Source organism: Diuraphis noxia, unplaced genomic scaffold, assembly GCF_037042655.1.
Source record: "Diuraphis noxia isolate RWA-SAM2 unplaced genomic scaffold, SU_Dnox_SAM2 contig0003, whole genome shotgun sequence".
NCBI lineage: Eukaryota > Metazoa > Arthropoda > Insecta > Hemiptera > Aphididae > Diuraphis > Diuraphis noxia.
Window position 1 is genome coordinate 6,302,388 of NW_028301713.1, and position 25,632 is coordinate 6,328,019.

Here is a 25,632-nt window from a genome sequence, read left to right on the forward strand (position 1 = left end):
TGGGATTTAATTTAATTATTTATAATATTAAAATCATATCGTTTGTTTTTCTGATAACGTCCACATACAATAAAATCCGATAAATAATTATTTGAGCATAGAATATTATAGGTATATGAAATATGACGTTGACGCATGCACTTTTCTCGTATTATTAAACCAATTATTAGGATACCAAACTCAAACGATACACGAATTGTATTCTTGAGAATGTTATCGGAAAAACTAGATTTCTATATAAAATATATCAACTAATATTGAAATCGTATGAATACGGATTTCTACTATTGTGTTTATGCCAAATTGAAGACAGATATAAAGGTATTTGAATTTAATTTATTATTATTATCAATTTGAAACTATCAAGTATTTTATTTTTTTTTATTTTTTTATGATATTTACAATATAGGTATTCTGGATTAGAACAATACGCAAAAATGAGATAAAATATGATTTATAAAATATAAAATATAAAGTATTAAAAAAGAGTTATAAAATATGATTTTTTCAGGCAGAAGCCACCCATTAGTATCTATCTATTTAGAGTTTCTATTTTGTTCTGTTTATAAAGGTAAACTAGTTTAAAATTAAAAAATGAATTTGTTATGTACTGACGTCCCGCTGAGACATCTAAACACGCATATACACGTAGATATAAGTGACTCTGGGGCGTATGATTTCGCCAACCAATTCTATTGTGTAGGACCTCAATAGCTATATCGAAGGCCAAACTCCTAGCCTTTCCAAAATATCACCATAGTTGGAATTATATATACGAAATATTGACAGGCGTATCTAGAGATATGATTAATGTCGTCGGGTTATTGAGATTACGTATCGCGAATAACCAGGATGTGGACCGACCGGTCGCATGGGCGTGGGAAGCTGCGATATTAGAACAATACACGCGTACGCTTTTGCACGACTCGGCCATGGACACATACTTATCTTATCGATAGGAGAGGAAACGCAGGGAGTAGGACTATCTGGACTATATAGGAGAGCCCCGATTAGACCCAATTCAGACGTGAGCCACCAGAGTCAGAGCAAGCACCTTCACGCCAGACACCAGTCCAATTTAATTATTCGGACTTAGAATATTTTGCAACTAAATCATTTGTGCAGTAAAAAGTGTTTTATTTACATAGTAATCAAATAAATATCTAATAATTAATCACAAATTAAGTTGTTATACTTATTACACTAAATCCATCTACCTCAACACCAGTCGTTTGTCCTCCTGTATGCTGGGACGCTACAAATTAAAAGTAAACTCAGTTATTGATAAAATAATAAGAAATACTCGGCTTTTAGTTTAAACCATAGCAAACCACGAAAATGTTAACACTCGGTGTTAAGAGTACGTAACAGTGGTATTTATTGTCTCCATCTTACCAGTGCGTATTTTATATGCTTAATATAATATACAGTACATTAAAAATGATTATAATTCAATTAAAAATTGAATTATCGTAAAAAAACCAACGTACAATCACAGATAATGTTCTTACCATCAAGTTTCATAATAGGTCGATTCACTGTAATTTTTAAACTAAAGGAGCTACAAGTGTTCTGCTGAGCGTAAATTTGCTATATTACGCAATGGTAAGACGGAGACAATAAATACCACTGTTACGTACTTAACTAAAAAATTTCATAAAATAAACGGTACAAAACACTATGCTTTACAAAATATGGTTTTATATTATGCAATTATATAGAAAGCTTATTTTGTATCAAAAACAATCAATTCTATGTCGCCAACCTTGTTATCTAAGCTAAATCTGTGTTCCAAGATCATAATATAAAACAATATGAGAACCATATACCTTATTTTAATAGATAAGCTTTTTAACAAGAAATAAACGATCTGTATCATTAATTATACTTGACACAATAAGAATATTAGATAAAAGTTTACAGGTCATGAGATTTTGTTGAAAGGAGCCATTTGATGACACTTACTGTTAGCTTGATGATAAATTTATAAATTTAATTTAATTTAAGAGATCAAAACACCTGCACTTACGCTTCAAATTTCTCGTTGGATTTCCAGGTATTGCGTGAGTGGCAAAGTTTTTTATAAGTTGATTTGGGAGATTATTTAGGCGGCAATGGAATCTTTTATAAAAGATTTTTGCTTTGTTATTTATTGTTTTGAGTTTTAGTTTAGGCGTGTAATGTATGATTTGAGACGTAGGGTGGAACATTCATCAGTTTTCTAAGAGCAATATTTTGAAAGGTTTGAATTTTTGAGGCATTTGTCTTTTTCGCGTTGCCCCAAAGTTGAAGGCCGTAGGTCTATAGTGGTTTTAATAGCGTTTTGTATATAAGAAGCTTAGTTTTAGTAGAGGTGTATTGATTATTGCATACCTAGTAAAGGTTTAAGCAAGTGAAGACGATGATTCAAGGCTAATCTTTTAGTTCTGATTTGATGAACCCACGTTAATCTTTGATCAAGAGTAAGGCCGAGGTATTTGATTTTTGGAGATTAGGGAATCGGATGGCCGTATAGAGCTACGCCAGGACAAAGTGAATGTCTGAGGGTAAAGGTTGTGTAAACTGATTTATTTTGGTTAGATTAGGTTAGGTTTTTTTTACTACAAAATTAAAAAAAAAATAATAATGCATATTATATATTATCATATTATATTTATAATTATGTATTATAGGTAAATGCATTTAGATAATTCTTTAAAGTTAAGGTGTGTAACAATATAATTTACCAACTTATTTATATGACGTATTATATCAATACAATTGAATTAAAACAAAATTACGATGAGGTTGAACTTTATCTGAAAATCTAAATGAAATAAAAATTTGAAATAATTTAGTTTTTTTAATGTATTGTAGTACAAATTAATAGTTTAATTGCGTATATACAATACATATATAAGATACTCTATTATGTATGAGTTGTAGGGTTAGATTTTTTAATTATATATTTATTTATGTTTAGAATTTTAGAAATTTAGTAACTTTATTGAATTTAATTATTTTATTAGATATTCTATTAACTGGTACAAGCCTTTTAATTCTGATATTTTTACACAATATGACCATAATTATTACCTTGAGATATACATTGTACATGTATGTTGTGTAATAATAAGTATAGATTAGCTATACAGCTATACATTTACCAACTTGTTGTTTAATATTAAACATTTTATAGTATTATTATGATTTACGTATATAGTATGCATACCTATGCCTTGTACTGGTATTTTTTACCTTTTATGATCTAATCATCATCACCTACAAATATACAGAATTACGTGTTGTGATAAATAAATCAATGGTAGTTTTATAATATAACTTACTAGATGAGGTAGTATCCGGACCATGCGAATAACTAAGACAAAAATTGAAAACATTTTGAGGATCTAGAAAAAATTTTAAAAATACAACAAATAACAGTGTTATCGAATCAAATATATTTATTTTACGATGAATAATTTAATTTTTGTACAGATTCATGATTTTAGAGCATAGCTTGTAATTAGGGCTCGGATGTTGTTTATGCACTTAAAACTACTGTAATATGCATGTATTTATGCACTAAAAAACTACAAACTATGCGCTAAAAATTTAATAATATGTATTCTTAGGCAATTTATTATTTGGTTTTAATACAATCCAAAAAACATTTTTAGATTCTGAGTGGAGCGAGGAACGTTTTAATTTTACCATTTTGTGTGTTTTATTTTTAATTTTTTAATTTTTTTTTTTTTTGTGTCTGTCATCACGTTTTGTGGCAGTAAAAGTGCTTCGATTTTTTACTTCAGTATCTCATTCGATCAGAAAGTGAATCTAGGGGAGGGGGGAGCAAAAGTAAAAAATACACAATATTTTTCTTAATAATTGGGATAAACAAACTAAAAATGAAGGAAAAAACGGGAATTTTTACACACAATCAATTTTCGACAAAATCGTTTTTGGTTTTTAATGTAACTTTAAAAAAAAACTACCATAGATGCAGGAAATTTTCACCAAATGCTTATATAAGTATATTCTATCCATTTTATATAGACATTTTCAAAAAGTTTCGACTTAAGTTTAATTATTCATGGGTATATGCAATTTTCGATCATTATTAGTTTTTTTTTAAATTTATATCGATAAAAAATTTAATACATGTTTCCTAACATATTGTTACAATAGCAGTCGAAAAATAAAATAAATTCATAGTCACATTTTTTTTAATATAATCATTCAAAGTTTGAATTTTGACAAAATACGTAAAAATCACAAAAATTCACAAATTATTAAGTTTAAGCTAGAAATGCATACAAAATGTTCTTTTTAAACATAAGATTTGAGAATTTAATACAAGTATCCTTACAAGTTTGTCAATCATTATCACAAAAAAAATGTCCACTTTAAATTCAAATTAAATTTTTATGAGCGTTTGAAATTTAAATTTTTACAACTTAGGATTTTCACTGGATTTCACATTTAGCGATTTTCTTATTTTGGTGTAACTCTAAAACAAGAGACCGCAGGTACTTGAAATTTTCACTGAATACTTTATAGGCATTTTCTATATTTTATAAAGTTTTGAAAATATTTTGATTTGTTTTGAGCTGTTAACTGACATTTTAATTTTTATTACGGCAATGTTCAAATTATCTTAGATAGAAATTCATAAAAGTTTTTCTTTTTCAATCTAAGATTTGAAAATTAAATACAAAGCTTCTAACATATTTTTACAATAGCAGTTGAAAAATAAAAGAAATATATAGTCACAATTTTTTTTTTATATAAGTATTCAAAATTTGAATTTTGACAACAACATATTATGTAAAAATCACGAAAATTCGTAAATTATTTTATGCTAGAAATTCATAACAGTTTTTCTTTTTAGATCTAAGATTTGAAAATTAAATACAAGGCTCCTAACATATTTTTACAGTAGCAGTTGAAAAATAAAAGAAATACATAGTCATTATTTTTTTTTTAGAAGCATTCAAATTTTAATTTTGACAACATACGTAAAAATCACGAAAATTCGAAAATTATTTTAAGCTAGAAATTCATAAGAATTTTTCTTTTTAAATCTAAGATTTTAAAATTTTTAATAATCTATAATATATCCTAGACAGATTAACCGTCTCAGCTCAGAATCATTTTTCGTTTAAAATGATATAATATCATTGAATTCAAATTTAATTCCATCCATTATTGTAACCCACTTGTAACCTACTGTACAGCAGAGTGACATCCACGATTTAGCTGCTATTTTAAATGTATATATAATCCTCAAAAAATCTACTTCGGAGAAGTAAAAAAGGCTTTCTGTGCGTAAGTTGAAGAGATTGGGAGAAAAGATAGAACTTTGGTGTTAATAAAGATGTGAAATCAATCTCAAAGTTCTGTGCCAAAAAGGGCCACGGTTGAAAAAATAGAATTTGGAGCTTATTAAAGAAGTGAAATCAATACCCAAATTATGTGCCTCAACTTGAAAAAATATCTTATTCAAAAAAATGTCAAGATGTTCAACTGTACAAACATTGAAAAAAAATATTAGCACAGAACGGCGTGAATTACAGATAATCAACAAAAGTTCTAGTCAGACAGTTAAACTCGTAAACAACTAAACAAGTCAACAACTCCGATTTATGGGTAATTCATTATTATTGTACGCCGTTCTGTGCTAATATTTTTTTCAATGTTTGTACAGTTGAACATCTTGACATTTTTTTGAATAAGATATTTTTTTAAGTTGAGGCACATAATTTGGGTATTGATTTCACTTCTTTAATAAGCTCCAAATTCTATTTTTTCAACCGTGGCCCTTTTTGGCACAGAACTTTGAGATTGATTTCACATCTTTATTAACACCAAAGTTCTATCTTTTCTCCCAATCTCTTCAACTTACGCACAGAAAGCCTTTTTTACTTCTCCGAAGTAGATTTTTTGAGGATTTCAATTATTTTTTCGAAGTACGTTTTACTTTGATATCTCGGGACAATTTAATTATTTTGTAATATATAATACGAGTGAGAGGTCCGAGCGCCGAGACGAAACTTAATGTATAATAGTCACGTTATCGGTCGGTGTGCTGTTACTTATGCACAGAATATAATATTTTTTTATATTAATAATACAATTATTTAATAATAATTATTATTATTATAGTATTAAAATAGTTATAATAGGTACATATAATAGCTCCCTATAACATAAGGAGTTGCACCGCACGTAGCTGTTGTTTTGTATAACAATAAACCGCGTAAAATAATGTACAATGCAGGAGACGACGAGACCACGGTAGTATGTTGAATGTTCCGCGGCGTTCGCACAGTGAATAGCTGTTGTTGTGTATGAGGTTCGCGGTACGGTAGCGGTACTGCGCGTGGCGGTTGCTACGGCGTTGGAAGGGGAAGTTTGGGTGGCCGCATCTCGCCGTACGACGGAACGAAAGAAAAGACCCACAAAACTGCAGTTTTTAGCTCTGTCTCTCTCGCACTCCGCATTCAACCAACGCGTGCGAGTGAGAGGTCCGAGCGCCGAGACGAAACTTAATGTATAATAGTCACGCTATCGGTCGGTGTTACTTATGCACAGAAAGGAGTCTCTAGCGAGACTCTTCGATACACGTTTCGACCGACACGACAATAATTTAAGTCGTACTAATACATTGTCCAGTCATTGCCGTATGCCCGTATACAAAATTATATTATTACTATAATACGTTAGATATGTAATAAATAAAGTACCGAACCTAGTCCCGTACAAACACGATAATGAAACATTTATATTTTACGTCAATGCGTGGTAGATTGTAGTTACCACCTATTAAGCTTATATAATAGATATACAAATTTTGGAATAAATCGTATTGCTTGTTAATTTGAATTGTTTTATTTTTTTTTTTAATGAATAGAAATATGCATTTTTATTCTTAAAATCTCAAAATAGACAATTAAAATACAAAACCATTAAATATGCAAAATAAAAATAGTATTATTTGGTTCAGTTGAACATGAATTAAATTTGTACCTAGGTTAACATTAAATAGGATAGATAGAAAAAATATGCAATTTCATTAACATCCGATCCCTAATATTATAATAATATACTAAAAAAATAATTAGAACGAGAGAAATTTTTAGTTTTTCCTGTTAATTATTCTTACATACTATTTGTATATATATATATATATATTTAAACATGCTACATAATATTTACATACTATTATCCAGTTCCATATAGCTTAAGAGAAAAGTTTTTAACGGTTCTGAAATTTTTTTAATTATTAGTTCCAAATATGCTTAAAAAGTGTTTATTGTTAACTTTTAAATGATACATTTTACATTTACACAGTAATAAATAACAAACATGAATAGTAAATGATTTGTAATTTAAGCCTTTAATTATGATCATAAAAATAACTTACCACCGCAACTCTGAATGTTTTCTTCTAATTCTAATATAACATATACATTAGATATTATTCATTACTGCATTACCTTATAAATATCACCGACAAATAATATTAAGAATGGTTATGTTATATATTATGATAAGACAAAAGGAAAGAAGATGAATGAATTGTGGTGCTTTTAATATTATTACGATGAAGTATAATCTTATAATAGTAATAGGGAACGATGTACATGATATATATGTTCTGTATTTTACAATGCGTTATACTACGTAGATATGCATAACTATGCATTAACATTTACTAGGTAGTAAGCACAGCCTACTATTTTTACAACTAACTTCGAACTCCATAATTCCCCCTTTCAAGATCGATAGATTTTCTGATCGTTATATTTATAATAGAATAGCTAAAAATAATGATAGAATAAATTATTATTATTAGGCACTAAAAAATACAACTACAGGTATGAATTTAAATTTTTAATTTGAGTTGTTATTTATTAAACAATATTTGAATTTGCATCGAAAACTTATTGTTAATTTTTTCAAATTTAGTATGGAAAAATGATTAAGCTATACTAGCAAGATATGAAACTATTCCGTCAGAACTAAAACAATACTTTTATACTTTGGACCCATGTCAACCAATGCCGGAAGATTTTTAGCAGTTAAATCATTCCCTCGTGATTCGGTCTTCGATTTACTAATTTGTGGTAAAGTGCAACTGTCCAGGATGGAAGTAAAGTTCATCATGATTGGTAGACTTATTCTCCTAGTATGAATAGAGCAAACTGTTTACATTATATGATGTATAGTAAAATGTTAACTGTATTCTTTGTTTAATGTTATTTAATGTTATTCCCAATAACATAATGCATTTGGTAAATACTAAATGGACTTAATTTTTAAATAAAACTATGTAAATGAATACCTAAGTGATGGACAACTATATTAGTACTAAAATCACTATTTTTAGTTTGTTTGTGTTTTAAAATAATATATATGAAAAATCAAGTCAAACATTATAAGTATTATTTTGTAATTGTGACAGCTATAAATAGGCGTGTGGGTATATCATCGCCCCCACGGGTCTATTTGGGATAAAATGGTGGTGGTTCCTACCAATCACAGATTTTATCGTTATGCATTACCATTAATTTGAAATTGACATCGGCGCCACTGAGAATAATGCAATTTATCATATGTGCTTGATGTAAGTAGGGTTATTTCCCTTTTCTCCGATGCAGAAATAAATATAATGTTCTATTCAAATATCCAAATATAATAATATATCCATGTTATAGCCAATTGCTCTGAATTTACATAGTAATAATCTAGATATCGCTTAACGTGTTGGTGTTGTCACTAATACGCCATATTTGATTTCATGATGAATATGTACGTATTTGTATTTGGAAGATTTTTTGTAATAAATGTATAAGCACAGTATACATTACAAAATATTTAAATATAACAATATGAATAACTGGTTAAGTATACTTACTTAAGCCATCGATTATCCGATGAAAATAACTCGTAGGCTCAAAACTATAAACTGCAAAAAAGTTTCGTGTATTATTCGTAAATCACAACACTATCAACTACACGTAATTTTTGTACCGAGTACTTAATTACAACACAAGAATAGAAAATAATATTTCATTTGACGGACTGACTGACTGAGCGTCTGACCCGTCGGTATATATATGCGTCGATTGTTCTAGAACTTTTTCGAAATTACCCTCACGAGATGATTATCGTATATTCTAGAACATGGGATTTTCCCATTATTCACTGATAATATTGTAAACAACTTGGACGACTCGTGGTGCGTTGTTTACGTCGCCACAATAATAATAATTGTTAAATAATTTAAGTAATTTATAATAAATTCAATCACAATAAACTACGTAATTTTTGAAACACGCTGTAAAAACTTGTTTTGGTTTGCTATCGTAACCTATTTAAGAATCATAAATTTTCTTTACGGATATGGCTATATTGGAATGATAAAATGAATAGCTGTCTTGATAAAATCAGTCAACGATATATTATGAGTAATCATTTATATATTCGACTAACCTAAATAAAATGATAATATTTTTTTTTTTGTAATTTCATCAAAATATTTGTAATAGTAATATTAATATGATACATGAATATAATTAATTATTGTTTATTCGGTCAATATCATTAGTTGGTAAAAAAAAACATCGTGGTTCACATTGCCTGAACAGGACCACATATATATTGTATATATATATTCAACACCTTGATAGCCGTCTCCTTCTTATTATTGAAGTTGGCCACCATTTACAAAGCAGCACGGACTACTACAGTAGTACGTGCAATCGTGCAAAGCAGACGATGTTTACAAGATAATATTATTAGTTATCGCAGTAACAGAAAATTTACTAACCAAATTATGTCGACTAAAATCTGAATTCAAAATAGTTCCTAATATTATATTAATTTTTACATACCTAACCTATGTAAAATACTAACATTCAATTACTGTATTGATTTATAGCGGAAACATTTATATGGATAAATAACTAATATAAATAAATAATTTATATGGATAACCTAACCTAACCTAACTATGTTTAGATAGTGCTGTTTATTATGTATAGGTTTCAAAATGAAAAAAATATTTATTTAGGGTACTAGCATGATGGAATATATTAACATTTACAACCGTAAATTTGAAAACAAATTAAAAATAAATAAGTTTTTAAAATGTAGTATGTATACGTAAGTACGGAACTTTACTCGGTCAAGTCGGAAACGATTGAGTAGATATATCATAATGTATATAATAGTATTTAATAGGTAGTATATAATTGTAAATAATACTATAAAGTGCAAAGTTTTGAAAAAAGCACAATTCATAATAATTTATTATAATGCAGGGTTTCTCGCGAGGATTTACTCATTTCGATATGTCACGAAATAATGGAGATATCAAAATTCTGGTTTTATAATAAGATTCATAGGGATAAGAACTACAATTATTTTATTTTTTAATTTATTTTAATGTTTTTGTAAAAAATTTAAATACCTAATATATTTTCTTTATTTAATTATTTCCAAAAAAAAAAATAATGATAGCCATTCTATAGAGTTTATTTTTCTGAAAATATTGACGTTTCAAAATTTTATTTTCATTGATTTCCTGATTTTAAATACTTTTTCTAGTTTTGAAGAAATAAAATATGATTATAAATTTATAACCATTAGGAACACGGAAAGTATTCTGCCGGCTGTGTGGGAATGCGCGCGGTGCGGTGGGTCACATGTTTGATAACATTATGGTGTTAAATAATTCGCAATTTTTCTCGAAACTAAAAAAAATATTAAAAATCAGAAAATCAATGAAAACACAATTTCGAAACGTCAATATTTTCAGAAAAATAAACTCTACAAAATGACTATCTTTAACTGTTTTGGAAATAATTAAATATAAAAATATATTTTTTAACTTTTTTACCAAAACATTAAAATAAATTAAAATATGAAATAATTGTAGTTCTTATCCCTGTGAGTCTTATTACAAAACCAGAATTCCGATATCACCATTATTTCGGGAGATATTATGTATTTTATTATTTCTAGAATTGTTGTTTGTAATAAAACGAAAATATTTTTTATAGATCATTTTGTCATCATTATTTTATTTCACCTTTAAAAAATTTTTTAATTTTATTAATTATTCTTTATACATTTTATGTATGCCTACCAATGTTTTGCCAACCAACAAAATGGCGATCATCCCCGTGCGAGCTTCACTGATAACTATGTAAATAATATATGAGTACCTTATCTAGTTAGTATAGAAGTCTGTGTAATGTGTATTATTGTTGTATACACAGTACACACTATACACCCATATTTATTGTCTTTATTTTTTTGTAAACAATATTTAATATCATATGTGTGTTGTCATTGCGACAAGAACCATCATTGTGACAAAATCTCGGGATTAATGTAACGGAATATATATTATTATTCAAATAAATACTAGTTATTACCAACAGTTACACGTGGCTTTTTATATTATATAACTCGACTTCATTAAAAAATACTGAAATATATCCTAAATATATGACTAGAACTATTAGATTCGACATCAGCCTATACAAAAATACACAAAAACCTAAAATGAATATAAACCGTGGCTTATGAGGACCCTACACTTGCATGACGTGTTTATTCCGTCTTACTAATGTAAAACATTGCAAAAACTGTTTTGTGCGGTAAAGAATCGCTCAAGCTGTAATCCAAGCTAAGCATCCAAATTTTCACACAATTAGAGGAAAATTAAAAATATTTTTTCGATATCGGAACTAAAAAAAAAGTTATTTAAAATTGAAAATCTCGAAAATAATGACCTCTTAATAATAAGAACTTTTTTCTTATTTGTGATATCGAAAAATTAAAAACAACGTTGCACAGTAAATATTCTCTTCATTGTGTGAAAATTTGGTTGCTTAACTTGTATTACAGCTTGAGTGGTTCTTTACCGCGCAAACCTGTTTTCCAATGTTTTACATTTGTAAGACGGAGACAACACATGCAAGTGTAGCGTCCTCTTAAGGCCAAATGTAATATTATAACAGGGTAGGTAATATAGATATAATATATAAAAATAACATATATATATACAACTAGTAATGTATACTTACTCAAATCATTCACTATTTGCTCATCAGGAAAATTCCCATTTAAAACTATTCTTAATGACTCTATAAATTATAATTAATTTTACTTTTCATTTATCTCAGATTATTACTGTTTTTATGTTGCATTCTAACGTTCGTGAAGTTGGCCCACCCAATTACTCCAAATTTTTCCGAATCTATGCCATTATTTTGCAAGTTATTCGCAAGTATTTGCAAGTCTATTTTTAGAATTTGCAAGTCCAAACTTTTACCGTGAAATAAAAATATTAAAAGTTTGGCCAACTTCACGTAGCCCACCCAAGTTGTCCCAGAGCTTCAAAGTAGATATCAAACGAAAGCTAATCATTAGCAAGTATTTGCAAGTCCGTTTTTAGAATTTGCAATAAATCGAACGACATCCACGAACTTTCAAAGTTAGGAAGTTAGTTCACCCAAGTTATCCAAGAACTTCAAAGTAGGTATCAAACGAAACCTAATCATTAGCAAGTATTTGCAAGTCCGTTTTTAGAATTTGCAATTAAATCGAACGACATCCACGAACTTTCAAAGTTAGGAAGTTAGCCCACCCAAGTTATCCAAGAACTTCAAAGTAGGTATCAAACGAAAGCTAATCATTAGCAAGTATTTGCAAGTTCGTTTTTAGAATTTGCAAGTAAATCGAACGACATCCACGAACTTTCAAAGTTAGGAAGTTAGCCCACCCAAGTTATCCATGAACTTCAAATTAGGTATCAAACGAAAGCTAATCATTAGCAAGTATTTGCAAGTCCGTTTTTAGAATTTGGAATTAAATCGAACGACATCCACGAACTTTCAATGTTAGGAAGTTAGTCCACCCAAGTTATCCAAGAACTTCAAAGTAGGTATCAAACGAATTGGGAATTTTTTACTTTTGACCCCCCCAAAGTATTAACTAGATTCACTTTCTGATCGAATGAAGTACTGAAGTCGAAAATCGAAGGACAATTACTGTCCCAAAACGTGATGCCAGACACAAAAAAAAAAATACAAAAAAATTCGTTTTTCGTTTTTCGTATACAACGATATAATATCATTGGATTCAAATTCCATCTATTACAGTAACCCACTTGTAACCTACTGTGCATCAGAGCGACATCCACGACTTACCCGCTGTTTTTCTATTAAGAATATGCAACTATTCCTAATTCCTCTATAAAATATAATTTTAGTATAGTTCTGATACCTATTTTTAAGCTTTTAATTTTATTGAAATACTTTCTTTATGTTTATCCAGCAAAATTGAATTTTATGAATATTTTTTAAATTTAATTTCATAGAATATATTTCGTTATATCTAGTTCTATCATATAGATTTACTTGATAAATTAAAAAAAGTAGAATCTATCACAATTATAAGTAAATTAATACATATATATCAATATTATTCAAAAAAAGATATTTTTCTAGACTCAAATTTATAATTGTTTCATTAAATTATTGTTGGTATTTAAAGTAAATTTAACACTATTAATATTGTTGTTTGATAATTTATCAATTTGGTCAATAAATGACTTTGATAATTTACTATGTTTTATTTAATAGATTAGCATCATACTAAAAAATAAATTATAAATCTTATCCATCAAATAGTTATTTAAATAAATAATAAAGTCACCAACAACAATAGCATTTTAATTAGAACTTACATGTAGAATATTTATAAAAAAATATATCACAAATTATACGGTAATCACTTTAAGCACAAGTCCCATGTTGCTGAGGGTATACGATGTACATGAAAAAAAAAATTATATGGTAGGTACTTACAAGCAAATAAACTGATAATTAATTAGGAATAGTTGCATATTCTTAATAGAAAAACAGCAGGTAAGTCGTGGATGTCGCTCTGATGCACAGTAGGTTACAAGTGGGTTACTGTAATAGATGGAATTTGAATCCAATGATATTATATCGTTGTATACGAAAAACGAATTTTTTTGTATTTTTTTTTTTTGTGTCTGGCATCACGTTTTGGGACAGTAATTGTCCTTCGATTTTCGACTTCAGTACTTCATTCGATCAGAAAGTGAATCTAGTTAATACTTTGGGGGGGTCAAAAGTAAAAAATTCCCAATTCGTTTGATACCTACTTTGAAGTTCTTGGATAACTTGGGTGGACTAACTTCCTAACATTGAAAGTTCGTGGATGTCGTTCGATTTAATTCCAAATTCTAAAAACGGACTTGCAAATACTTGCTAATGATTAGCTTTCGTTTGATACCTACTTTGAAGCTCTGGGACAACTTGGGTAGGCTAACTTCCTAACTTTGAAAGTTCGTGGATGTCGTTCGATTTACTTGCAAATTCTAAAAACGGACTTGCAAATACTTTGTAATGATTAGCTTTCGTTTGATACCTACTTTGAAGTTCTTGGACAACTTGGGTGGGCTAACTTCCTAACTTTGAAAGTTCGTGGATGTCGTTCGATTTAATTGCAAATTCTAAAAACGGACTTGCAAATACTTGCTAATGATTAGGTTTCGTTTGATACCTACTTTGAAGCTCTGGGACACCTTGGGTGGGCCACGTGAAGTTGGCCCAACTTTTAATATTTTCATTTCACGGTAAAAGTTTGGACTTGCAAATTCTAAAAATAGACTTGCAAATACTTGCAAATAAATTGCAAAATAATGGCATAGATTTGAAAAATTTGGAGTAATTGGGTGGGCCAACTTCACGAACGTTGCATTCTAATCAGCTCCATATACAGTGGAACCTCTATTATCCGAACCTCTGTTATACAAACCCTCTATTATCCATATGTTATTTCATTTCAGTTCATTGTACTTATTTCTAAGTATTCAATACAGAATTTTGTATTAACAATATTTGTCATATGTTTAATTAGTATGATTTATTTATTTTTTGTCACGTCTTTTTGTTATACTCTGTATAAATATTTATTTTTATTTTTATTATCCGAACTCGGTGTGGTCCCAATTAGTTCGGATAGTCGAGGTTCTACTGTACTTGTATTCGAAATTACAATATACATATTTATAGTTACATTTAAATTATTACTTTAGCGTGATACAAATAAGTATGAAACTCAATATTTGACAATAGATCGAATATCTAACCAAAATATTTATTTGTTATTTTATTTGTGCACGGACCTCCTTGGAGATTCGTAACAACTGTAACCGTTATGTTACCGTATTGTAACTACTTTATTGGTCATTATTTTGTTTTATATAACTATCTACAATTACTCGGAAAGGATTTTGTGTCATTATTTTGACAGTGTCAGAGTTTTACCATTTATATCATCGTAGTTCCGAGGCTTAGTTAGGAAATACACAACAAGGACAATTTTTCAGAGGCCGGGTTGTTAGACAGACGTACAATCCTCAAAACCGGAGAAGAAAGTATGAACCAACTAATTAAACTCAGTTCATGGCTTGGAATCCCGGGTTTTCTGTAACACTATATAGTGATTCTCCAGGAGAAAGAAAGACAAACTATTCTGGTTACCATAAGGTATGTAATATATAATTTACTGTTGTCTACCAAAGTAATATATACTTACGATGATTATAAGTAATACCATTGATATTACGTTTGTACTGATTCTCTACAAATTAATAAAAAACATTAATATTCACATAAATCCTAGTTTGTTATTATTTTAGATTCTTAGCGGAGTGAGGAATGTATTGATTTTACTATGATGTGTGTTTTTTTTTTGTGTGTGTGTCTGTCATCACGTTTTGGGACAGTAAAAGTGCTTCAATTTTCGACTTCAGTACCTCGTACGATCAGAAAGTGTATCTAGAGGGGGGGGGGGTCAAAAGTGAAAAATACTCAATATTTTTCTAAATAATCAGGATAAACAAACTAAAAATTAAGAGGAAAACCGGAAATTTTACGCACTATCAGTTTTCGACAAAATTATTTTAGTTTTTGATGTACATAATTTTTAAAAAAATGACCATAGATACACGAAATTTTCGTTAAATATTTATAGAAGTATATTCTATCCACCGTGCAATTTTCAAAAATTTTCGACTTAAGTTGATCTATTTATTAGCATATGCAATTTTCGATCATTATTAGTTTTTTTTTAAATTAATATCGATAAAAATTTATTTGTTGGGTAGACAAGCTTGAAAATTTAATACAAGGTTCATAACATATTGTTACAATGTCAGTTGAAAAATAAAAGAAATACAAAATCACAATTTTTTTTTTTCAAGCATTCAAAGTTTGAATTTTTACAATATACGTAAAAATTACAAAAATTCGCAAATTATTTTAAGCTAGAAATTCGTAAAAAATTGTCTTTTAAATCTAAGTTTTGGACATTTTGATTAATCTATAATATAACCTAGACAGATAAACTGTCTCCGCTCAGAATAATTTTTCGTTTACAATGATATAATATCATTGAATTCAAATTTAATTCCATTCAATACAGTAACCCACTTGTAACCTACTGTACAGCAAAGTGATATCCACTTCCCCCTTTTCTATTTCAGTCTAGTCGACTTAAGGTACATTTGTGCACGTAATACCACAACAAACAACGCAAAATTAAATTGAAAATATTAATGATACCTATTGCATTGAAGTATGACACTCAGTTTTCAGTAAAGGATTAAATAAACCTAACTAATATGACTTTCACTCGATGAATAGAGTGGATATTTCAAAATTGTTGCTACTTGTCTCGAAATTTCAATGATATCCAACTACGATTGCAATTAAATTTATAATCAAATTAAAAGGAAAATGCAGTTAGGTATGTATCATAACTCAATAGCGTTGAGTGACGTTATATGATATAAACATATGCCAGAGTAACAAAAACCCGATTATTTGAACTTATAACTGATATTAAATGGACTTAAATATCTTTTAAAGTAATGGTTAGAACAATAAGATTCAACAACAACAGATACCCAAAAGCAAATATAGAACTGCATGAAAAACTAAAAGCATTTAGCAATTAGGATCTTAATATCACATATAACTGAACAACTGGAACGAGTGTAGAAGACTTGTAGGACTTTAAATATTACTACGACAGTGTAGAATCCTTTGATAATAATATGGAAATATATAATAAATATTTGTATTTTACGATTTATAATACCACGTAGGAACATAATTATAAATTAACATTAATGAAATAATAGGAACATTCGTACATAATAGCAGTCCAAAAATATTTTTATAACTATCTAATAACTACATATTTTCACCCTCACAATAATTTGATCGTTAATTAAATACAACACTATAAATAACTGATAACATATACTTACCAAAATTTCCATGTACGGTTTCAAAATCTTGGCCAATTAAATGATGTAAAGCTATACAATTATAAATTATATTATATATTCTGCATTTATTTAGTTAAGGAGATAGATATAATAAGAAACTCGTCACAAGACAATATAATATGAAACATGAGTTCATTAGTAATTATAATGAAACTGAATCCCACGTGACAATATTAAATAATAGATTTATTATCCTGGCCCAAGGGAGACCACGTACCACATTGCTCGTGGTCGGGAGCGTACCTCATGGTATCTTTTAACGATATTTTTTGTTATAAATAAAATGCTGAAGCGTGAGAAGCTTGTGACAGCTCGGGGACAAAGGAGAAGAAAAGGACCCGCATCTTGAGACGCCTATAATTGTGCTTTTAAAGGGAGGGGGGACAAGGGAAATTCATATTACGACTTTGACGATGCTAGACTGAACGGCGTGTCTGAATTGGTGGCTTCGCCAATGGGCCCATTGTTATAGCCCTAGCCCATCATGGTGTAAGGTTTGACAAATCGACAAACAAATATAACGTTGAGTATGATGATGTTGGATGCATGGGTTGACCATGAGAATTGGATCGAAGTGCCGGAGACGTGACAGTTGCACACATTCAGCAATTTCAGCGGTCGCAAAAAGAGTGTGGAGTCGTCGCCTTGTCGAAGGACGGAGACGTAACTTGGCAGATGACTGGTGTCGGCGCTTTGTACATGTGCAAAGTGGGGAAGGTCAGTGTGTTGCTATTGTGGATTTTCATACAATCATATAATTTCGGGGGACAAGTTGATCTGGCAGATCGTGCCGAACGGTAACGGACGGCCTCACGGCCTGATGTAGCGGCGTGTCAACGTCGAAGACTTCATAAAGAGGGGTCGAGGGACTATAATTATATAATACTACGATCATTACTGCATTAGTGCGCGATATAAGTTGTTCATAATGACTATTGTACCTAGGTAGGTAAACCATAGACCTTACTCATAGACGGAACGTGGTTGTAATTCCGGTGTCCAAGCGTGAGGGCGCTGATCAAGGTAGTACACCCGTACACCGCACATGCGCACAAGGCCTATCGTATTGTACAATAATTTTTAATTCTGTTGCGCCTGCGACTTATCAACACACCGCGTACTATCACAATAGTAAATTACTGTTATATTTCCTATTTATGTTTATATTCATTATATCATGATTTATACAATAATATTATAACATATAATATCAATAGCATAATATCCAGCTTCTTCTCTAAGTGCTTCTTCGTTTTCCTTCTTTTTCAAGTTCTTCAACTTTCTATATTTATTATTATAAAATGTTCAGTTAGATAATATTATATATACTATATAATATAGTTTGTCGTCCAAGAGCTGCTTTCTTCACCATTTTTATAAAAAGCATATATTAAACTTATTTTATACTAGGTACTACTTACAACTTACTAGTACCTACTTACAAATTACAATAGAACTATTATAGTAATATAGTCTAGCTGATTATAATTTATAAGTCTTTTTGGCTTTGGTCTATGCAGTATACAATAATGAAGTTGTAATTATAAAATGGTAAATGTTAATAACAATGTTTTTGGTCGCAAGGAATGGCATCACTGCTGGCACGCTAGGAAAGACCGCACCACCCACCCGCATCCCACCTGGATGTTCCGTCTATGAGTATAAGGTCTATGAGGTAAACGCAACTGTATATAATAGGGACAAAGGTATGCTTGGGGACTGTATATAATGATAATAATAGACCAAAAATGCTGTGATGTTATATGTTATTCAAACATTTTTAGAAACTATAGAATGATTTGGCATTCCATAACACAATTACATCGGGCAGCGCAAAATGTTTCACAGGTCTTGAATTTCAAGCATATTGCAAAAATCTATAGTCATAAAGCGTATAACCCAGAATCAAACGGTTGTGCAGAATCGGCAGTCAAAACAATTTCTTTAAACAATGCTCGACTGTACAATCTCAATTAAATAAATTTCTTTTTATGTATCGTAATGTACCTCATTCAACAACCCGAGAACGCCAGCTAAGCTAATGTTAGGTCGATCAACACGTTGAAATGATCCTCATTATTATTAATATGTAAAGTAATTGATATAGTTATGTATTTATATTCACTGACATTCATCGACTTTGAAATAACCAGATTATAGGAAAGCGTTAGCATAGATCAAAGGTTAAAACTGGAAATAACATACACCTTTGATTAGACGGACGTCATGATTACAATAGGACTCCACGTAGCATAAATAGGGAAGTCATAGAGTAAGTCGGGGAGTCGATTACTAGAGAGTCTGACCACGTACTTGTAATATAGAGATTAGTCGTTGGATATTAATAAAAATACTTTATGTTAATGTAAATCTGTGTATCTTAATTATATCTTAAATACAAATTCGAGTGCAGAAGCGGACACGTTACAACAACGTTTACAATTTGACGCGTTAATGCGGAATACAAGTGAAGTGGTTATTGACCGACAAATAACATGGTGATAATTGGACCGTATCATTTAATACAGGCGATAATGATTTAGATAGATATTATAGAAATAATAACAATAAATGGCAAAAGGGTACAATTATTAAAACCATTAGTTGCAATACACATAATGTAGAGCTCGATGACGGAACTATTTGGAAGAAACACAATGATTAATTACTCATTGATAAAATACTGAGACCCACGAATAATTCTATTTCACTTACACCTGCTAAACAAATAAATGAAAATACTGAAACAGTAGGTGCGAATCAAAATCCTGATCCTACAATAATAAATAAAATACTCAGACCAATTAGATCTAGAAAACTTTACTGAAAAGTCAAATTTATTGATTGTAAGTTTTTGAATTTAGATCTTAATATTCTCACGTAAATAAACACATACACAAATTATTTCAATGTATAACTCGATTTTGACAAAAATGCAAATGGTACCTACGTTTTGTATTGTCGACCCACAAATATTCTTACAAATATCTCCTTATATTATTGTTATTCAAAAACTGTTAATTGTAAGTAACTATTTAAATTTTTCGTCAAATGTTTATTTTATCATTTAATATATGTGATAAATTTTTCAAATTAGTTTGATTTATTTTGAAGTAGAACTTTAAGATTTAAATTAAAATTAAATAATAATTTTTTGGTTAAGTTCCAAAAAATTGAAAATTGTATTCAAGGTTCATTATAAGTTTCTATAATAGAAGATAGTTGAAAAATATCAAATGTCCAATGTAAGTTTGTTTTATAAGCATTTATAGTTTACATTTTTTTTTATTATAGATTATAAACATTGATTATCATAAATAGGTCATAATATTGTAACCTTTAAATTTAAATATATGTTTACACTGTTATTTTTACAGACGTTTCAAATTCAAATCAAAGGCTAAATTACAAATTTAATCCAAGAATAATGATTCTTAAATCGTTAAAATGTTCGGGAACGCTCCCGAACGCATGGCTCATCATGTTATATATTTTATTATAGCACCCCGTAGCCGCCAAAAACAACTAGTCTTCGTCGTCTACGTCTACCTGTCCGACCGAACGACACCTCGTACGCGATTGACGTTACATTATGTTAATATTTTCTTATTATTATTTTTACTTTGTCAATATAGTTAGTTACTAAATTTTTGTGAGTGTTCTCTATCATTTCTCATTAAAATCATCCTTTCGGTCTTGATTTTTATTTTTTTTAGGAAAAAATCCATAATTTTTTTCCTTGGTTAAATAGTCATAAATAACATACTCACACAATTTCAGAAAAAAAAATTATTTTTTACCAATTTATATGCAAATTTTCATCACACACAAGTAGGTCGGGTTGTGTAGGAGTCAAAAAAAAAAAATTACCTACTTCTACAAGTAGGTCGGGTAAAAAAACAAAACAAAATAATAACAAAACATTTTAATACGAGTATATAAAACAAAATAAAAAACATTAACTTTTTTTTAAACAAATAACAAATTTCATTAAAGTAATAACGGAAAAATAGAAAAACAAATGACAAATGTAATTTTATCACGTTCACGCTGGTTTTATCTAATGCTGATATATTGTACTCCGTTGTTGCCCGACATACTCGTAGCAGTAGGTGATAAGACTGATAGAATTTGGCGGTAAATTTTTGAGTTATTGATTATAACATATTGGTTATGGTTGTTACTTATATGTAAACGTGTTTACTATTGATTTAAAAACTTCCAGATTTTTAGAATCATATTATGCTAGGTAGTTTTGGCGGGAAATGTAATTATGATGACAGTGACCTTATCATCACTATCTTTATTTTTTCAAGAAAATAGTTAAAATATTACAATTATACTGAAATATCGATGAATATTATTATTTTTTTTATGTATGTCCATATATTAAGAATTATTATTTTATAACATTTGGTTTGCTGCGATGAAAACTTAATTTAAAACAATTTATCGAAAGTTGCCTACCTAAACGAGTAGGTCAGGCCCGAAAGGGTTTCTGTCCAATACTTTGTTGGTTATTAATTTTTAGCTGGTTTTAGTAAGTTAAACATTTAATTTTGTGACAAAGTTAGGACAAAGTTAGTCACAAAATATTATCGCGTTTTTAAATGACAAAAAATGAACTTACCAGGCTTTCCTTTTATAAGTCCTGCATTAAACATTACCCCTATAAAAGAAGATTATATCATAGAAAACATCAAATATTTATGTTTAATGTATATATATATAATTCTTCTGAACGTCTGTTGTTATAATATACACTTCACTTATAGATGGCTGGACCTATTTCGATAGAATCTTTTGGGTAGGTTTGAGTGGGTTTCAGGATGGATTGGATTCACAATTGGATTAGTTGGAATTTTGTGTTTATTAATGTTTTCTATTGGTAAGATACTATGATAGTATTATAACTAGCAGAAAATATTTGAATACTCGAATATAATACAGAAATAGGCATACAAATAATAATCATATTGAAAGTTCTACACTGAGTAGGTAAATTATAATTTCATATTTAATAAAAAGTTAAACCAATCATACATAAAATTAAAAATTAAATAAAACATGAACAATACCATGTTGCCAGAGCCGTGCCGTGGGGGGTGGCTAGGGAGCATACTCCCAGTTCCAGGGCGCATGGTTTAAAGGGGCGTCAAAATTTTTTTTATAATATTTTAAACTTTACATAAGTAAAATATATGAGAAACATTATTGTTTTACAATTATTTTAGACCATTACAAATTTTTATATTGGACCAAATTATATCGTGTAAATAAAATACGAGTATTACAAAGCTCAAATATTTCAATAGATCAGGCTTCAAAAATTATAGATTAATTAAATGTTTCTTTTCAAGAAATGCGTGACAGTGGAAATGCACAAATTAAAACTAAATATATTAGTATTTGTGATAAAGTTGGAATATAATCTAAATTAAAAATTAAAAGGAAAATAAAATGTAAAGTTATGAGCAGAGAAAAATCATCGGGTGAAGATATTTCTGCAGATCAATTTTTAACATTGGAATACTACAAAGTTCTTGATAATATGATGGCTCAAATGAAATGTAGGTTTGAACAATAATCAAATATTGTTTATGATTTTCAATTCCTTTATGGTCATTCGCTATCTATAACACCAGTTGAAACATTGAAAAAATGTGTACCTATCTGATTTAGCTATTAAATACAATGAAGATATTGGACCAGGAAATAAATAACGAATTCGAATTTTTTACATATCGAGTAAAAGCAATTCTACCAGAGTGAGAATGAAATAACGAAGAACATCAATTTTGAAGATGTCTTTGAAGTAGGATAGGGATTGGCAACATTTTTGGCTCGGTGAAATTATTAGGACCCACCCTCTATATTATACATATTATATAATATGCAAATTACTAACACATGAAATTTTCACTAAATGTTTATACTGGCATTAGTAGGTGAGAAAGGCCGCTCCAAGTGCCCCCCTGCTTCACCCTTTCCCAACCTGCCAGCGCCCCCCCCAACCTCGCCTATACGCATCTGCGCCACCCTGCGCCACCCCCCCGCTTCACCACGCCTTCTGCCTGCGCCACCATGCGCCACCTACGTCATAGACGCCTGGCTACCGGGCCACCCCCTCCCCCCGCACCAACACCTGTACCGCTTCGCGTACGTCATAGACGTCGGGACACCACGCTACCACCCCCCCCCCCCCCTACCCCAACCACAGCCTATACCGCGCCACCTACGTCATAGACGCTGGGACACAGGGCCATCCCCTCCCCCACCTCCTGCCAGCGCCGCCCACGTCGTAGACACCGGGTTAACCCCTCCCTTACCCCCGCTTCTCACCACCCACGCCTCGACGTCGCGCGCGGCGCGCTCTGTCCACGACGCTGCCTCGCTTATCGGACGCGGCCGCGACATTTCACCACCGCTGGTGGCGCCATCTATCCACCGATTCTGTAACGCGATTTTTCATCTAGTATCACGAGTTATCACGGTTTTATACTGCTAAAACTATGACTCTTGCTATACACTGTATATAGATAACGTTTAAATGGCCGATCGAGCGGATTCCATACCCGCTGAGTTAATTAATTATCGCGAAGCAGTAACACCACAGATTAAATGAAACCAGATAGTGCACTCATGAAAGTCGGTAATATGTAAACAAATTTTTGTACTTCTCAAATCAGTCTGGCTAGGAAAGGAAAAAATAAATTTACCATATTTCATAAAACTGGTCATACTGTACGCTATATGTTATCAAACATATTTCATGATAATGTTTTGTTTATGTGACTTGGCGCGTGTATGTTCTAGTTTATGTGTTTGTTTGGTCACGTGCTTAAAATTTAAATTTTACATTTTTACAAGTATTTTCAAATTTCAAAATTTTTGTTAACTTTTCATAACTATTTTATGATGGAAACAAAAAAGGGAAATGGCTCATCATGCGCAGTAAAATACTGCAACAATAAGTCGAGAACTTCTGTTGGTGTTAGTTATTTTACTATGCCAAAAAATACAGAAAGGTAAATAGCATTATATTGTATATTTTAATTTTAACTTAACTTACTAATTATTTTATTTTTTAGACGTTCCGAGTGGATTATGAAATGTTTGCCCGAATATGTTGATAAAAATGCATTTGTTCAGAACCTGAGAATATGTAGTGAACATTTTGAAGACAAAATGTTCCTTAATGTTCACAAAAAAAACAGGCTGACTGATTTTGCAGTTCCAACATTATTCAGTGGTGAGATATCATTAGATGTATCTTGGACCTCAATTCAATATTATCATTTAAAACATATATAGTTTAGATAGCTCACTGTATAATATTTGGCTAAAATAGGTACTTATTACTTATTAATGTATTAATTTAGCTCTCACTAATTTTAGATGAAATTCTTGCGAAAAGAGAATCCGAGAGTGATTCAACAATGAATGAATCAAATGATCTATCAACACCAATGGCATGCTCAAGCCCAATTTCATGTCCTAGTACAAGTGAGTTAATATGATAATGAATTAAAGATTTCTAAGAACAGAGCTGATGTAAGCTCCTCGTTCTAGGTTATTTAGTCAATAATTTTTCTTTCATAAATATGTTATTAATTTGTATTTTTTTTTTTTTTAGGCTCATCTTTAATTAATACATCTGACTCTTCTTCTCAGACTCCAGATCATTTGTCATATTCTACACCCAGGAAAATTTTGTTAAGATCGGAATTGAAAGAAGCAAAGGAAAAAATTAAGAATTTGGAAAAAACTGTTGCAACTCTAAGTAATATATTAGCAGATAATGATTCCACAGATATTTTCTTAAAACAATGCGAAAAATTTTTATCTCCTACATTACTCTTAATTGTCAGGTCTCATTTAATGTGTAAATTTAGGAAAAAACCAGGTTACAGGTATTCAAAATCTCTAAAACAATTTGCTTTAACAATTTATTTTTTAGGCCCCAGAGTGTATAACTTTATAAAATCAACTTTATCGTTGCCTAGTATAAGTACACTTAAGCGATCTACCTCAAAATTTGAAATTCAACCAGGTCTTAATGATTTCCTATTTTCCTTTATAAACTTTAAAACCAAAAATTATTCTTCTGAAGCAGTACAGTGCATACTTTGTGCAGACGAAATGTCTATAAAAAGTCATTTATACTATTTGATAAAAAAAGATGAAATTATGGGATTCAACATAACAAACTATCGCAAGACTTATGAACCTGCAAAGTTTGCATT

At 30.0% G+C, this 25,632-nt stretch overlaps 1 protein-coding gene and 1 long non-coding RNA gene across 5 annotated transcripts in view; one reads left to right on the plus strand and one right to left on the minus strand.

Moving 5' to 3' along the window:
- Positions 1 to 664: 664 nt before the first annotated feature.
- On the plus strand, positions 665 to 11,431 carry LOC149056602 (uncharacterized). The gene is made up of 2 exons (XR_016190716.1): positions 665 to 1,268; positions 7,951 to 11,431. It is a non-coding gene; the product is annotated as an uncharacterized LOC149056602 (long non-coding RNA).
- LOC149056603 (uncharacterized) overlaps positions 2,633 to 25,632 on the minus strand; it is a 41,323-nt gene continuing 18,323 nt past the window's right edge. The window contains exons 3-12 of one of the 4 annotated variants that reach the window (XM_089222027.1): positions 22,017 to 22,055; positions 17,366 to 17,416; positions 15,628 to 15,672; positions 12,081 to 12,140; positions 8,900 to 8,950; positions 7,406 to 7,435; positions 7,202 to 7,246; positions 3,327 to 3,358; positions 3,238 to 3,261; positions 2,633 to 2,806 (exon numbers count right to left, since the gene is read on the minus strand). In XM_089222027.1, coding sequence (XP_089078153.1) covers positions 3,241 to 3,261; positions 3,327 to 3,358; positions 7,202 to 7,246; positions 7,406 to 7,435; positions 8,900 to 8,950; positions 12,081 to 12,140; positions 15,628 to 15,672; positions 17,366 to 17,416; positions 22,017 to 22,055 — 374 coding nt within the window. In that variant the 3' untranslated portion in view covers positions 2,633 to 2,806; positions 3,238 to 3,240. Of the gene's footprint in view, positions 2,807 to 3,211; positions 3,262 to 3,326; positions 3,390 to 7,201; positions 7,247 to 7,405; positions 7,436 to 8,899; positions 8,951 to 12,080; positions 12,141 to 15,627; positions 15,673 to 17,365; positions 17,417 to 22,016; positions 22,056 to 25,632 lie in introns of all 4 variants that reach the window. The other 3 variants (XM_089222026.1, XM_089222025.1, XM_089222024.1) reach the window with 3 other exon arrangements.